This window comes from Rana temporaria, chromosome 3 (genome assembly GCF_905171775.1).
Source record: "Rana temporaria chromosome 3, aRanTem1.1, whole genome shotgun sequence".
Lineage (NCBI taxonomy): Eukaryota > Metazoa > Chordata > Amphibia > Anura > Ranidae > Rana > Rana temporaria.
Genome location: NC_053491.1, coordinates 53,788,672 through 53,805,691, shown reverse-complemented (window position 1 = coordinate 53,805,691; position 17,020 = coordinate 53,788,672). Strand labels below are relative to the sequence as shown.

General features: G+C 41.7%; 1 protein-coding gene across 1 annotated transcript in view; it reads left to right on the top strand.

The window, feature by feature from the left end:
* Nucleotides 1-17,020, top strand: part of SLC27A2 (solute carrier family 27 member 2) — a 73,618-nt gene that overhangs the window by 32,666 nt on the left and 23,932 nt on the right. The window contains exons 2-4 of the mRNA XM_040342580.1: nt 5,868-6,077; nt 11,903-12,061; nt 16,242-16,366. Coding sequence (XP_040198514.1) covers nt 5,868-6,077; nt 11,903-12,061; nt 16,242-16,366 — 494 coding nt within the window. The remainder of the gene's footprint in view (nt 1-5,867; nt 6,078-11,902; nt 12,062-16,241; nt 16,367-17,020) is intronic.

Genomic DNA, 17,020 nt, shown 5'->3' with positions numbered 1-17,020 from the left:
ACAGGCAAGTGCTTTGTGAATACAGCACTTGCTGAAAAACTTGCGGCGGCGTAACGTAAATGAGTTATGTTACGCCAGCAGAAAGATCCGCTGATCTTTCTGAATCTGGCCCATATATATTTATTTTTTTATGATCAGGGCTAAAAACAAATACATACATATAATTACATATTAGTCAGTTATATTTGAACTATTGCTTGCATATTAACAGTTTGCCTACGGGGGCAATTTTTTAAATTTTCACATACGTGTTAAAATTTTAATTTTCTCGTCTAGAAAATTATTTAGAACCTCCAAACATTGTAGATTTTCCAAAAGAAGAGGAGCTGGAGAATAAAATGGCAGTTGTTGCAATTTTTTTTATATAAAACGTTATTTGCCCAGCCGTTTATCAAGCGAAAATTTTCTAGAAAAAATACATAAATTAACTTTAGTACACACAAACACCATACCCAACTTTTGGGTAGAATATAAAAGATGGTGTTGCCATACCAAACATGTCAAGATTTGAAATTGCAAATGCTTGTGAATCGGCGTCTAACTAAGGTACCTAAAATTGTCTATAAGTGATACTTTAAAAAACTTTACTGGTTATCGGTTTAGAGTTAAACATGATCTCTGGTGCTAGAATTATTGCTTTCAGTCCGACGTTTGCGACATCCCACATATGGTGCAATCACTGTTTACATATGAGCGCCAGACAGGTTTGCCTTTGCATGTATGCGGGGGAACAAAGATGCTTTTAAATGTTATCAATTATTTTTATTTATTTTATTTACATTTATTTAATTTTACGGTTTTTTTCTTTTTTTTTACCCTTATTGCTATGACAAAGAAGTAAACAAGCCTCCCTTGTAATAGCTCTGGGGAGTGACAGGTACGCTTTATGGAGACTGTTGATGTCTCCCGTGTCCTTCAAAGCAGATGCTCAAACACAGATCGTTCCAATCAGCTGCTTAAAAGGCGTTTTAGCGCTATAAATAGCGCCTGAAAAGCTCCTAAAAACTGCCTCCCATTAATTTACGCTTTCCAAATAGGACTACAACTAGGAAACACTGGGCAGCAAGCCTTTAGATACATGGGTTGCATCTTTTAACGGTTATCCCTTGTCTAAGCTGGAACTTCATTTTATTTTTTGTACAAATTAATCATACTTTGTATTATAGGGTCAATTCTCTAATGCCGCATACACACGATCGGATTTTCCGTCGGAAAAACCTTGGATGGTTTTTACAACGGAATTCCGCTCAAGCTTGGCTTGCATACACACGGTCACACAAAAGTTCTCTGAACTTTTGACCATCAATAACGCGGTGACGTACAAAACTACGACAAGCCGAAAATGAAGTTCAATGCTTCTGAGCATGCGTTAAATTGTTTCCGAGCATTCGTCGGAATTTTGCGCGTCGGAATTGCTACAGACGATCAGATTTTCCAATAGGAATTTTTTCCTTTGGAAAATTTCAGAAGCAGCTCTCAATCTTTTGTTGGCAGAAATTCCAACAGCAAAAGTCCAACGGAGCATCCACACGGTCGGAATTTCCGTTCAAAAGCTCACATCGGACTTTTGCTGTCGGAATTTCCGATCGTGTATACGGGGCATAATGGTTATATTTTTTTTGGAAATATTGCATGCAAAGATAATAAGTAATTTCATTGAAAATATAGTAAATGCTGCATATTTGGTAAATACGTGAGATAAATACTCCAAAGGAAATAACATAAAGGCGATTTACAAAAAAAAATGTATCTCGTGGTATAGGCCCTTGGTGCCCAACCTGCAGCCCGCCGACCCTCTGCATGTGGCTCGCGGGTTATTGGGCACCATAAATAGCAGAGTAGCACCGAAGTTCCAGGCGCTAGAATGGTTTCTGTGTTCCAGCACTCGACTAAAAGAAAGATTTATTGTGGGCGGAGTTATTTTTTAATCCCTTGATCACCAATTGGGGGGATGGGGCATTAACTTTCACTGTCATGGCTACTAATGCAGGGGTGATGGGGGTTTAACTTTCACTACTAATTACCACCAATCCAGCAGTACCTCGGGGGTTACATTCCACTACCAGTGACCACCAATGTGAAGGTGTGTTAATAGTACGGACACCAGTACTGGGCACTATTATTTTGTTCACTGACACCAGTGCTGGAAGTTATTATTGCTTCCACTGACAGCAATACTGGGGGTCATTATTGTGTTAATTGACACGGATGTTGAGGGCTATTATTGCATTCACTGAACCCAATGTTAGAGGTTATCGCATCCATGGACACCAATGTTGGGGCTTAATATTGCATCCATTGACACCAATGTTAGAGGTTATTATTGCATCCCTTGACACCAATGTTGGGAGTTATTATTGCATTTGCTAACACCAATGCCTGGGGTTACTGTAGTTCAACTGCTTCAGTGTGCATGCAAATACATTGTGATGCAAAAAAATTAAGCAAGATTCACATTTTTGGGCATTGATGTGGTGATCAGAAAAGATTCCGCCACGTATGAAAGGGGTGTAAAGCCCTGTACACACGATCAGTCCATCCGATGAGAACGGACTGAAGGACCGTTTCATCGGTTTACCGATGAAGCTGACTGATGGTCTGATGTGCCTACACACCATAGGTTAAAGAAGCATTTCGGTTCAGAACGCGGACACGTAAACCACGTACCACGTCACTATAAAGGGGAAGGCCAAAGCCTTTGGCGCCACCCTTGCCTCTGCTTTTGCTGATTCCGTGTTCCCGCGTGTTAGTGAAAGTTTGGTTAGAGCCGATTCGTGCTTTTCTGTCCGTTACAGAGTGACAAATGTGCTATCTCCATTACGAACGCGAGTTTTACAAGACTGAGCGCTTCCGTCCCCTCATTTAGTCTGAGCATGCGTGGACTTTGAACCGATGGTCGTGCGTACTAACCATCGGTTTAGACCGATCGGTTAGGCGTCCATCGGTTGAATTTTAAAGCAAAAATATATAAAAAACAAGGTGCAATCAGCGCAAATATATAGATCAAAAAATTATGATATTAAAAGTGTATTTATGTGATACAGACCCCCAGGGTTCAGATCACTGGTAATGCCAGCTGAACACTAAGGGAAATTCGCAAAAATCCTAAGCAAGTAAAAAATAAAATAGAAAAAGTGCAGCGCAAAACTCAAATATATAAATGATACTGGTATACTCAAACACCAATACCATAAGTGTGAATATAAATATGCAGAAAAAAAAAAAAAAAAAAAAAAAAAAAAAAAAAAAAAAAAAAAAAAAAAAATATATATATATATATATATATATATATATAAAAAATTAAATACAATTCAAACAAACAGTCCAAAAGTCCATAAGTGTCAGAAGATGAGTGAATTAAACGAAAATAAATCTCCACCACGTGACAATCCACCAAAATTTTGAAGTGATCCCTCCACCGTTGTAGATGGCTACTCTCACCTTCATATATGGACCACTGAGTTAACAGATGGTCAATAAAGCAAATCAAATAGGCAGGTCATGAACAGGAACCAGGCTGATGTATTAGATCCTCATAAGACAACCAAACCGCAAAGGACAGGTGCATGTAAAGAGATAATCACATACTAAGTGCTCACTGTTGCAATGTGTGGATTTATTCTTTAAAAGAAGCAAAAGTCAGGCTACTCACATTTGGCCAGACAAAAAACGGCATGAAGTAACAATCTTTAGGAATGAACAGCAGATGAGCGACGTGATGTTTCAGGAAACATCACGTCGCTCATCTGCTGTTCATTCCTAAAGATTGTTACTTCATGCCGTTTTTTGTCTGGCCAAATGTGAGTAGCCTGACTTTTGCTTCTTTTAAAGAATAAATCCACACATTGCAACAGTGAGCACTTAGTATGTGATTATCTCTTTACATGCACCTGTCCTTTGCGGTTTGGTTGTCTTATGAGGATCTAATACATCAGCCTGGTTCCTGTTCATGACCTGCCTATTTGATTTGCTTTATTGACCATCTGTTAACTCAGTGGTCCATATATGAAGGTGAGAGTAGCCATCTACAACGGTGGAGGGATCACTTCAAAATTTTGGTGGATTGTCACGTGGTGGAGATTTATTTTCGTTTAATTCACTCATCTTCTGACACTTATGGACTTTTGGACTGTTTGTTTGAATTGTATTTAATTTTTTATATATATATATATATATATATATATATATTTTTTTTTTTTTTTTTTTTTTTTTTTTTTTTTTTTTTTTTTTTTTTTTCTGCATATTTATATTCACACTTATGGTATTGGTGTTTGAGTATACCAGTATCATTTATATATTTGAGTTTTGCGCTGCACTTTTTCTATTTTATTTTGAATTTTAAAGCAAGTTCTAAATTTTTAGACCGAAGGATACTGGACCGATGGGGCCCACACATGGTCGGTTTGGACCGATGAAACTGAACTTCAGTCCGTTTTCATCGGTTTTGACCGACCGTGTGTACGCGGCCTAAGGGGAACTCTACATTGGTCAAAACAATGTATCAGTGTATCAGTGTGGAAATGTCCTGCACCAAGCTCTGGAATGTAAATAAATTGGAACATTTCACTAGAGGGAGATTGTTCTGTCAATGAAGGCACACTGAGAGCGCTTTCATAGCTTCACCATATTTCTGTGTCCTCAATCATAGAAAATCTAAGGACCCTTTCACATTGGCTTTCCGATCAGGTTCACCTGTCAGTTTTTCAGGTGTATCTGATCGGAGGCGCCATTCACCCCTATCGGGCAGCTGATGTCAGCGATAACATGTCTGCTGACACTCGCTGCTATCTGATCCGATCCTGTCCGTGAAATCCAGATGGATGGAGACCCTATTTTCCATCCGTCTGGCAGATCGGATGAAAACGGACAGGGGGTCCGTTTTCAGTCGATTTCCCCATAGAGGACAGCAGAGCTCTGACAGGTCCGTCTCTGATCAGTTAGCAAAGACAGACCTGTCATGCGCCTGCTCAGCAGGGATCAACAGATCAATCCCCCGCTGAGCAAATCAGAGTCCGTCGGGCAGATTGCCTGTGTGAACAGACCCTTTTTCTGTTGCAATGTTGCTTTGGTTGCAATAATGTAGTGCAACCTGAATGCAACTTGGGTGCTACTTTAATGCTTTATCGGATATACGACGAAAAAATCCATCGGATTTGATTCCATCAGAAATCCGATCGTGTGTACAGGGCATAAGAGTTACATTGATGTGAACGGATGTGAATTGCATTGTTGTGCGATTCTGTGCGACTCAAGTTGCATCTGAAATCCCACTATTGTGAATGGAGCCTAAGCCGGTGAAAAAAATAGTAGTAAAAGATAAAAAAATATAAGTGTTAACTTTTGCAAAATGTGTTAAATAAATTATTTTTGAATGAATTGACTACTTCTGAGACAAATAGTGCACAAGTTATTTCAAGACAAAAATGTATTTTTAATTCCTTTTAAGCTTCTAAAGACAATAATATATTAAGATTTCTATATCCTTGACATGGTGCAAAGATTATTACTGAATGCTGTGCTTTTTTTTAGATCAGTCCCTGCACATCCAATGTCTACATAGGCCAAACTGGTCAGAAGTCTGTTAATGTACAAATATATTTAGTACAATAATAAAAAAAACAGGCTACCATCCTGTAACCCATTCCAGTTCTCTGTTATATCTGCAAATCCCAACCCATGCAGATATTATCCTGATTGATTTTGAGAACAGGACCTGTTTTTAGGGCTTTAGTACAATTCAGGTGACCACTGTGCTATCCTTTGAAAACAAATGGATCAAGAAAAAACTTTGCTATTTTTACCTGTTGCCATTTACCATTGTGAATATATTGCTGTGCTTTTAATATATATATATATTTTTTTTTTAGAGCTGAAAGATGCCATAGATGAAGTGATGCCAGAACTCGAGAAAGACAATGCAAAAGTATTTTATATCTCGGAGACACCTGTCTGTGAGGGGACCGAAACATTCTTGGACAAAGTTAAAGCTGCATCATGTGAATCCGTTCCCAAATCCTTGAGGTCTTTTATTTCTGGAAAATCACTGGCCATGTACATCTATACATCAGGAACAACAGGTAAAGGGTGAGAACTGCTGTCGCCAAAAGAGTTTGCATGACTGCAGTCTCTTTATTTCTGAGCTTCTCCTCTAATCTTAAATCTCAACTCCAGGCAAAACTTTTTGCACACAAAGAGAAGCATCAGATTAGAACTTTTTTCAACTTTTATTGCTGGGGGATTGGAAGTGTTCTTGGAGCAGAGACAATAAAAAAAAAAACACTATTAGAAATGTGAGGAAGGGTTGGCAGCTCTGTCAAGTTGCAGCCTTCTTGTCCTGCTGACTCCTCGTTCTCCTCATTTCTCCTTCTTGTCCTGCTGACTCCTCGTTCTCCTCATTTCTCCTTCTTGTCCTGCTGACTCCTTGTTCTCCTCATTTCTCCTTCTTGTCCTGGTGACTTCTCGTTCTCCACATTTCTCCTTCTTGTCCTGCTGACTCCTCTTTCTCCTCATTTCTCCTTCTTGTCCTGCTGACTCCTCGTTCTCCTCATTTCTCCTTCTTGTCCTGCTGACTCTTCGTTCTCCACATTTCTCCTTCTTGTCCTGCTGACTCCTCGTTCTCCTCATTTCTCCTTCTTGTCCTGGTGACTCCTCGTTCTCCTCATTTCTCCTTCTTGTCCTGCTGACTCCTCGTTCTCCTCATTTCTCCTTCTTGTCCTGCTGACTTCTCGTTCTCCTCATTTCTCCTTCTTGTCCTGGTAACTCCTCGTTCTCCTCATTTCTCCTTCTTGTCCTGCTGACTCCTCGTTCTCCTCATTTCTCCTTCTTGTCCTGCTGACTCTTCGTTCTCCACATTTCTCCTTCTTGTCCTGCTGACTCCTCGTTCTCCACATTTCTCCTTCTTGTCCTGCTGACTCCTCGTTCTCCTCATTTCTCCTTCTTGTCCTGGTGACTCCTCGTTCTCCTAATTTCTCCTTCTTGTCCTGGTGACTCCTCGTTCTCCTCATTTCTCCTTCTTGTCCTGCTGACTCCTCGTTCTCCTCATTTCTCCTTCTTGTCCTGGTAACTCCTCGTTCTCCTCATTTCTACTTCTTATCCTGATGACTCCTCGTTCTCCTAATTTCTCCTTCTTGTCCTGGTGACTCCTCGTTCTCCTTATTTCTCCTTCTTGTCCTGGTGACTCCTCGTTCTCCTCATTTCTCCTTCTTGCTTCGGTGAATCCTTGTTCTCCTTATTTTTCCTTCTTGCCCTGGTGACTCCTTGTTCTATTCATTTCTCCTTCTTGTCCTGGTGACTCCTCGTTCTCCTAATTTTTACTTCTTGCTTCGGTGAATCCTCGTTCTACTCATTTCTCCTTCTTGTCCTGGTGACTGCTTGTTCTCCTTCTTTTTGTCCTGATGACTCTTTGTTCTCTTCATTTCTCCTTCATGTCCTGCTGACTCCTCTTTCTCCTCATTTCTCCTTCTTGTCCTGCTGACTCCTCGTTCTCCTCATTTCTCCTTCTTGTCCTGGTAACTCCTCGTTCTCCTCATTTCTCCTTCTTGTCCTGATGACTCCTCGTTCTCCTAATTTCTCCTTCTTGTCCTGGTGACTCCTCGTTCTCCTTATTTCTCCTTCTTGTCCTGGTGACTCCTCGTTCTCCTCATTTCTCCTTCTTGCTTCGGTGAATCCTTGTTCTCCTTATTTTTCCTTCTTGCCCTGGTGACTCCTTGTTCTATTCATTTCTCCTTCTTGTCCTGGTGACTCCTCGTTCTCCTAATTTTTACTTCTTGCTTCGGTGAATCCTCGTTCTACTCATTTCTCCTTCTTGTCCTGGTGACTGCTTGTTCTCCTTCTTTTTGTCCTGATGACTCTTTGTTCTCTTCATTTCTCCTTCATGTCCTGCTGACTCCTCTTTCTCCTCATTTCTCCTTCTTGTCCTGCTGACTCCTCGTTCTCCTCATTTCTCCTTCTTGTCCTGGTAACTCCTCGTTCTCCTCATTTCTCCTTCTTGTCCTGATGACTCCTCGTTCTCCTAATTTCTCCTTCTTGTCCTGGTGACTCCTCGTTCTCCTTATTTCTCCTTCTTGTCCTGGTGACTCCTCGTTCTCCTCATTTCTCCTTCTTGCTTCGGTGAATCCTTGTTCTCCTTATTTTTCCTTCTTGCCCTGGTGACTCCTTGTTCTATTCATTTCTCCTTCTTGTCCTGGTGACTCCTCGTTCTCCTAATTTTTACTTCTTGCTTCGGTGAATCCTCGTTCTACTAATTTCTCCTTCTTGTCCTGGTGACTGCTTGTTCTCCTTCTTTTTGTCCTGATGACTCTTTGTTCTCTTCATTTCTCCTTCATGTCCTGCTGACTCCTCTTTCTCCTCATTTCTCCTTCTTGTCCTGGTGACTCCTCGTTCTCCTCATTTCTCCTTCTTGTCCTGGTGACTCCTCGTTCTCCTCATTTCTCCTTCTTGTCCTGCTGACTCCTCGTTCTCCTCATTTCTCCTTCTTGTCCTGGTAACTCCTCGTTCTCCTCATTTCTCCTTCTTGTCCTGATGACTCCTCGTTCTCCTAATTTCTACTTCTTGTCCTGGTGACTCCTCGTTCTCCTTATTTCTCCTTCTTGTCCTGGTGACTCCTCGTTCTCCTCATTTCTCCTTCTTGCTTCGGTGAATCCTTGTTCTCCTTATTTTTCCTTCTTGCCCTGGTGACTCCTTGTTCTATTCATTTCTCCTTCTTGTCCTGGTGACTCCTCGTTCTCCTAATTTTTACTTCTTGCTTCGGTGAATCCTCGTTCTACTCATTTCTCCTTCTTGTCCTGGTGACTGCTTGTTCTCCTTCTTTTTGTCCTGATGACTCTTTGTTCTCTTCATTTCTCCTTCATGTCCTGCTGACTCCTCTTTCTCCTCATTTCTCCTTCTTGTCCTGGTGACTCCTCGTTCTCCTCATTTCTCCTTCTTGTCCTGGTGACTCCTCGTTCTCCTAATTTCTCCTTCTTGCTTCGGTGAATCCTCGTTCTCTTTATTTCTCCTTCTTGCCCTGGTGACTCCTCGTTCTACTCATTTCTCCTTCTTGTCCTGGTGACTCTTTGTTCTCCTCATGTCTTCTTTTTGTCCTGATGACTCTTTGTTCTCTTAATTTCTCCTTCATGTCCTGCTGACTCCTTGTTCTCCTCATTTCTCCTTCTTGCCCTGGTGACTCCTCGTTCTCCTAATTTCTCCTCCTTGCCCTGGTGACTCCTCGTTCTTCTAATTTCTCCTTCTTCCCCTTGTGACTCCTTGTTCTGGTATCATGGGAATAAAAGTTAAGGGGGAATCTCAAAATAAGACCTTGTTTACAAAACCGGCAAAAGGTGATATTACCATGTTTTCACTGTCCCTGGCCACCCACCGAAAGGCTAACTTAGCAGCTGGAGCAGACCATACGCATGCTGCAGCAGTTTCAAATCCTAAATGCCCAGAAAGCGCTGCTCTACTTCCCTCTGGAAAGCAATCCACCATGTATCTCTCTTCAGAGGGGTCATGGAGGCCGCCACAATTGTGAACTTAGCTAAAAGGTTACATATTACTTTATAGCTTTCATGCTTTCCAATGCATGTACAAATATTGTATTGTATATAGTTTTGCTGCAGAACACTGTATTATATAGCTACATCTCCCAGAGAAGTTGTACGCAGGCCGTTGGTGCAATAGACAATATAATATTTCATCCTTGGATCTGGCACCCTTCCCTATCACAGCTCATATGTCTGAACCTACCTAACCAAACAAAACTGAACAGCTGAACTGTTTTGGTAAACATGGGTAAGATAAAATGCTATGCAGGTTTGTATGAAAATTGAACACTGGTTGAACACCGGTCCCCATCCTTGCCTGTCAGCTCTTTGCCTCTCCCCCAATCCCCCCCCGCCGCTATTAGCACAAATAAAATATTAGAGATGGTCACTCTCCAGCCTCTCTATTATAGCCAGGCATACCACAATGTATATGTGTTATATTAAAACGAGGCATGTAAATGCCTTTTTAGAGTGATCTTCAGGCCGGTCACGTCACTCGCAGCTGCTTTACATCTCCAAAACAGGGCTACTGCGGGAAGAGCTGAACGACCATGTGACCTCCCTGGCTGACGTCAGAGGGAGATCTCGGCTTCTCCTGCTGTAGCCCTGTATCGAAGATGTAAAGCGGCCGCAGGTCACGTGACTGGCCTAAAGATCGCTCTAAAAGGGTATTTACATGCCTCGTTTTAATATAACACATATACAGTGTGCCTGGCTATAATAGAAGGGCTGGCAGTGATTTAAAATTGTGCGTTAACAAACACTTTTAATTAAGGATCTGCTGTTTTATACTTTGTACATCTTGAGCTTTGAATGAATTAGCCTAAGGCCTCGTACACATGACAGAGGAACTCGGCGGGCCAAACACATCGTTTTCCTCGTCGAGTTCTTGTTAGGCTTGTCGAGGAACTCGACAAGCAAATTTTCTCCATTCCCATCGAGGAAAAAAAGAACTTGCTCTCTTTTTGGCTCGTCGAGTTCCTTGACAGTTTCCTCGCTGAAAAATGTATACACGACCAGTTTCCTTGGCAAAAAAATTCTCCCACCAAGTTTCTTGATGGATTCTGCCGAGGAAACCGGTCGTGTGTACGAGGTCTTAGAGCTGTTTCACACTGGGGCGACCTGGGATCCGACTAAAACTAGAGAGTGTAAAATCTGGCACAGATCTGCATAGAAACCAATCAGCTTCCAGGTTTTACTGTGAAAGCTTAATTGAACAAGCTGAAGTTAGAAGCTGACTGGCTACCATGCACCAGATTCTGAGTGCTCCAGTTTTAGTAAATCAATCCCATAATTTATTCGCCTCTGATTGTAGTAAACTATCCCCGGCTAAACTGCCATGTGAGTGTAGCCTAAAGCCTCATGCACACGATCAGATTTTCCGACGGGAATTGTGTGATGGCAGGCTGTTGTCAGAAAATCTGACCATTTGTACGCTCCATCGGACAATTGTTGTCGGATTTTCCGCCAACAAATGTGGGATAGCATGCTTTAAAATTTTCCGACAACAAATGTGTGTTGCCCAAAGGGTGGTGCTAAAAAGTTTAAAAAACAAGTTTTGTGTTTGTTGGCCGACAATTCTTTGCCGTTTGTATGCAAGACAAATTCCTGGCCAACGCCCTTCGGACAAAAGTCCTACGCTTTGTCCGCGGAAAATCTGATCGTGTGTATGAGGCTTAAGAGAGAGATCTGTTCTTGTTTTTCTTCTTGCATATCCAAGACAGGATGTGTAGAGTGTAGTATGTGGTCCAATCTTTTCTGTGAGAAATATATAAAACAACAACATTGTCAAGGTTGGTACAAATACAATACGGAGTGGGATTCACACCCACTTCAAGTACAGCATATATCATGACATAACGGGACATGAAAACATAGTAATAACACAGGAAATTGACTGATAAGAACCATTGAGAGTAAAGAACAGGCCTCAGGACCTCCAAACTTAAGCCTCGTACACACGACCGAGGAACTCGTCGGGCGAAACACATCGTTTTCCTCGTCGAGTTACTTGTTAGGCTGTCGAGGAACCCGACGAGCCAATTTTCTCCATTCCCGTCGAGGAAATAGAGAACATGCTCTCTTTTTGACTCGTCGAGTTTCTCAACAGTTTCCTCGACGGAAATATACACACGACCGGTTTCCTCTGCAAAAAAATATCTCCCAGCAAGTTTCTTGCTGGTTTTTGCCGAGAAACTCGGCCGTGTGTATGAGGCCTGAGAGCAATATATAATTCAAAAGCCCTAACAACGGTCAATCCAGAGAATCTGGGGAGCAACATAGGCATACATTTTTAAGCCTTTCCTATTCTATCCACATCTAGGCTTTTTAGCTATGAATACCTTAATCCTAACTTATCAATTACTTTTTATTTTCAACAGGGCTTCCAAAGGCAGCTATTATCACTCACAGCCGTGTTCTTCTGGCTACTGGATTTTTTGAAATCTGCCATATCAGACCCAGAGATATCGTCTATATTACCCTTCCACTGTACCACAGCTCGGCTATGCTGATAGGAGTCCATGGATGCATCTCAAAAGGTAATATCTTCTGTTGTACTGCTTAAAGGGATGGTTCATCTGTATGTAGGGATTGAGACCGAATTGGTGCATTCTCACTGCTGTTTGCTGCTGGAAATATTCTGTTCACTGAACATTTATCACAGTCAAGTGCTGGAGAAAAATGTTATTGTGCGTCCCAGCATTTGTGTGATTTTGGCTATGGAAGAAAGGTCTCTTGCTGTCTATTCTACGTGAGAGATCTGCCTTTACTATGGCCGACTCTATGATCCACTTTATTAATGACGATGTATTATTTATAGGCAGTGGGTTGTTTCACAGATTATTATTTTTTTGGTGTACTCTGTTCACACACATATGTAAATCATCGGTGAAGATCTTTTCACTGGCATGGTTGTTTTTTATACCGTATTTATTGGCATATAACATGCACAGGCGTATAACACGCACCTTCAATTTAAGAGGGAATTTTTTTTAAATAAACCACTTTGAAGCAAAATAATGGTCAGTGCCCATCAATGCAGCCTGATTAGTGCCCATCTGCATCCTCAATGCAGCCTGATCTGTGCCCATCTGCAGCCTCAATGCAGCATGACCTGTGCCCATCTGCAGCCTCAATGCAGCCTGACCTGTGCCCATCTGCAGACTCAATGCAGCCTGATCTGTGCCCATCTGCAGCCTGATCTGTGCCCATCTGCAGCCTCAATGCAGCCTGATCTGTGCCCATCTGCAGCCTCAATGCAGCCTGATCTGTGCCCATCTGCAGCCTCAATGCAGCCTGACCTGTGCCCATCTGCAGCCTCAATGCAGCCTGACCTGTGCCCATCTGCAGACTCAATGCAGCCTGATCTGTGCCCATCTGCAGCCTGATCTGTGCCCATATGCAGCCTCAATGCAGCCTGATCTGTGCCTGATCTGTGCCCATCTGCGGCCTGAATTTTGCTTGGGTTCAACATCGCATGACGGCACAATTGTCAGTTAAAGCAAAGTAGTGTCGTATCACAAAAAGTGCTCTGGTCAGGAAGGGGGTAAATCCTTCCGGGGCTGACGTGGTTAAACAAAAATCATACCATCTGGTATCACGTGAGAAAATTGTTTGTCCCTTAATTTAAGATGAAAACTGTGTACTAATATCAGATTATTGTACGATCGCTTTAAAAGCAAATTTTTTTTGAACAATATTCTGTTTGTGTGTACTAGGCTTTAGATCTCTTTGTTTATGAGGGCCTGGGCAGCTGTGTTTGCTATAGATATTACTGTCTGTAATGTGCTGGTAGATGTCATTATCAACTGTAAACTAAATTTGAAACAAAGTATACAAAGAAACACCCGCATGAAGCGCTACACCATAAGGACGGTAAACCACAGTGTTGTCAGTGGTTAAAGAAGTTTCACTAAAACACAATCCGTGCAGCTGTCAACCACTAAGGAGACATGGGCAAAAAGCAAAAGAACAAAAACATACAGCGCACAAGGGTTAAGTGAATGTCACTTTATAGTCTGTAATGTGTGGAAAAACATATATGCATGAAAAATTGAAAAGTTGAAAAAATTGAAGTAGCCACAAATAGCACACAGGAAAATAGCACATTAAAATTTTAAAATTTTTTTTTTTAAAAAAAACGAATAACAATAGTCCGCATAACATAAGCAGCAGTTCACGTGGAGATGGTAGAGTGAAAACACATACACTTCGGGGGGGTGTTAGGAATGAATCCAGGTAGTGTGCATACACTTGTATGCAGAGGTAAAACAATACCTCAATAAAAGCAGCCGCTTCTACGTCTCAATGCAGGGAGATGGAATCCGTTGGTGGGATGATGACAGCCACACTGGGAGCAGATGTAGAAGTTATATCCATGCAGAGATGGATACTGCCGTTTAAAGACCACTAGCTCAGGGGCTGATGGAAAGGAAACCTTCCTCGCAAACAGAAATCTCCAGCGGCAGGGGAAGTCCTGGAGGGGAGCCACCAAGCCGGTTCAGTGACGCAGCCGCGTCACACGGGAGCGAGGAAAGGGGGATGGTAGCCTGATGGAGTCACACAGAGAGCAGGAGGTGTCCGGACACCTTCGATCCAGCGTCAGGTGACTCAAAGCACCAATCAGTGTGGGCAGAAAACGAGCAGTAAAGATGCTGGCGCTAGTGTCACTGAGAGGATTTCCCGAGTGTCGGCACTACACATCAGCTGCAGTGTGCTTGCTGCAAACATATAGGGGCATCAAAGATTGTACTGGTGAGCCGTGACTGACATGTTTCGCGTGCCAGGACGCTTTATCAAAGTCCTTTGGAGGAAGGTTTCCTTTCCATCAGCCCCTGAGCTAGTGGTCTTTAAACGGCAGTATCCATCTCTGCATGGATATAACTTCTACATCTGCTCCCAGTGTGGCTGTCATCATCCCACCAACGGATTCCATCTCCCTGCATTGAGACGTAGAAGCGGCTGCTTTTATTGAGGTATTGTTTTACCTCTGCATACAAGTGTATGCACACTACCTGGATTCATTCCTAACACCCCCCCGAAGTGTATGTGTTTTCACTCTACCATCTCCACGTGAACTGCTGCTTATGTTATGCGGACTATTGTTATTAGTTTTAAAAAAAAAAAAAAAAAAAAAAAAAATTAAAATTTTTTTAATGTGCTATTTTCCTGTGTGCTATTTGTGGCTACTTAAATTTTTTCAATTTTTTCAACTTTTCAATTTTTCATGCATATATGTTTTTCCACACATTACAGACTATAAAGTGACATTCACTTAACCCTTGTGCGCTGTATGTTTTTGTTCTTAAACTAAATTTGAACACTGTCCTAACAAAGTGTTTAGAAGTTGGTCTCCTGCAGTGTATGGTAATGAGTGGAAGCACTACCTGCCCATAGTACAGACTCAGTCTGACATTGTTCAGAAATCATTGCAGTCAGCCATGAGGTCTTGTGTCTCTTTTAATGAAAATCATACTGGTTCCAAGATAGTTAGGCCGGCCATACACATATGGAATCTCAGCCGGTTTAGCAGGAACCAGCCCTAGATTTGAACCGTTATTGGGCAGGCTGAATGTACCAAGTTTATTGAACGATCAACTTGGGAAGAACCAGCCTGCTGAATTCTCTTCTGCAACTATCACTAGCAGCTGCTATAGCTACTAGCGATAATCACTGTCTTCTCCCGTCGCTAAGACGGTGGCCCAGGAGGAGGGATTCCCACATAAACACAGGTTGCAGGAAAGATATTGGCTCCATTTATGGTCAGCCTAATTAAGTAGCTTTCCAAATTGATGCCTCAGGCCTCGTACACACGACCGAGTTTCTCGGAAAAAAATAGCAAGAAACTTGCTGGGATTTTTTTTTGGCCGAGGAAACCGGTCGTGTGTACATTTTTCGACAATGAAACTGTTGAGGATCCCGTCGAGCCAAAAAGAGAGCATGTCTTCTTTTTCCTCGACGGGAATGGAGAAACTTGCCTTGTCGAGTTCCTCGACAGCCTAACAAGGAACTTGACGAGGAAAACGATGTGTTTCGCCCGTCGAGTTCCTCGGTCGTGTGTACGAGGCTTATGACATTATGAGGCACATAGGTTAAGGAACGGCTACTTCCATCAAAGCCTTGTGACAGATAAACTATATTGATAGTAATAATACAGTAAAACCTTGGATTGCGTGCATAATTTGTTCCAGAAACATGCTTGTAATCCAAAGCACTCTTGTATCAAAGCTAATTTCCCCATAAGAAATTATGGAAACTCAGATGATTTGTTCCACAACCATTTATTCATAAGTCCTTCAGTTTATAGTCCATCTAAAAAGATGATAGCAATGTGATTGTTGTGTAACCATAAAATGTCCATCCACAAATGGAAGCCTCCACAAGGGGATTAGAAGCAAAATCCATCAGGAGCTACAAAGTATAAAATAGAAGAGAGGCGCCTCTAAGTGTAGCAATATGTTGCTAAATGTTACATCTTCATTAAATGTTACCATATTGCTACACTCTCTTCTCTTTTATACTCAGTTGTGATAAGACGCTACTTGTATATCAAGACATCGCTTGTATATCAAGTAAAAATGTATTAAAACATTTTGCTTGTCTTGCAAACACGCTCTTAAACCAAGTTACTCTCAAACAAAGGTTTTACTGTAATTACGGTAATTGTTTCTTTTAATGTGTTTTTGTTCTTTGATATTTATTTCCTCTTATTGCTCTCAGGTTGCACTGTAGTGTTACGGAAGAAGTTTTCCGCCAGCCAGTTTTGGGATGATTGCAGGAAGTATAACGTGACTGTTATCCAATATATTGGAGAAGTGCTGCGCTACCTTTGCAATGTTCCTAAGGTATCTGTTGTTGTGGTGCACTGTAGGAACGTAAAGCATGTGTGAAATATTACGATTTTAGTCAGCAAAAGTGCTAAACATGTTTCAGAGGTCTGTCTAATAATGTGTATGGCAGAAAAAAATATTTCACCATCCAGGTGTCAACTGGGATATAGACAAATGAAGACCTGGAAGTTCAGCTAGGATGGTAGAGATCTGTGCTTTTGCATGGCCATACAAAAATCAATCTGTTTGTGGTTAAGTCTGAGTAAGTACTTATAGTTAGGATATATTCCAATTTTGCAGTTCCGCCAAGGAAATTAAAAAACACCACACCCATTATATACTGTATACTATCCAAATGCAAGGGGCCAATTGGACAATTAATGCTTTTAAGGTCATTACATTTACTCAAGGCTCCAAACGATAAAATATTATTTTATTATTGATACATTTTGTTTAAAATATAAATCCATAGCCATAAAATCACAAAAATAGCAATTGCTTCTCCTCCTTGGGGAGCCTACCACCGAAATTGGCAACCTCTTACTCTGTACAAAATATGTTTAGTTTAGTCCAGGGGTGTCACTATGCTTAAATATTCACAGCAGTCTCCTTTCTCAATGCAGGGGCGGATCCGGGGGGGGGGGGGGGCAACAGGGAAATTGGCACCCC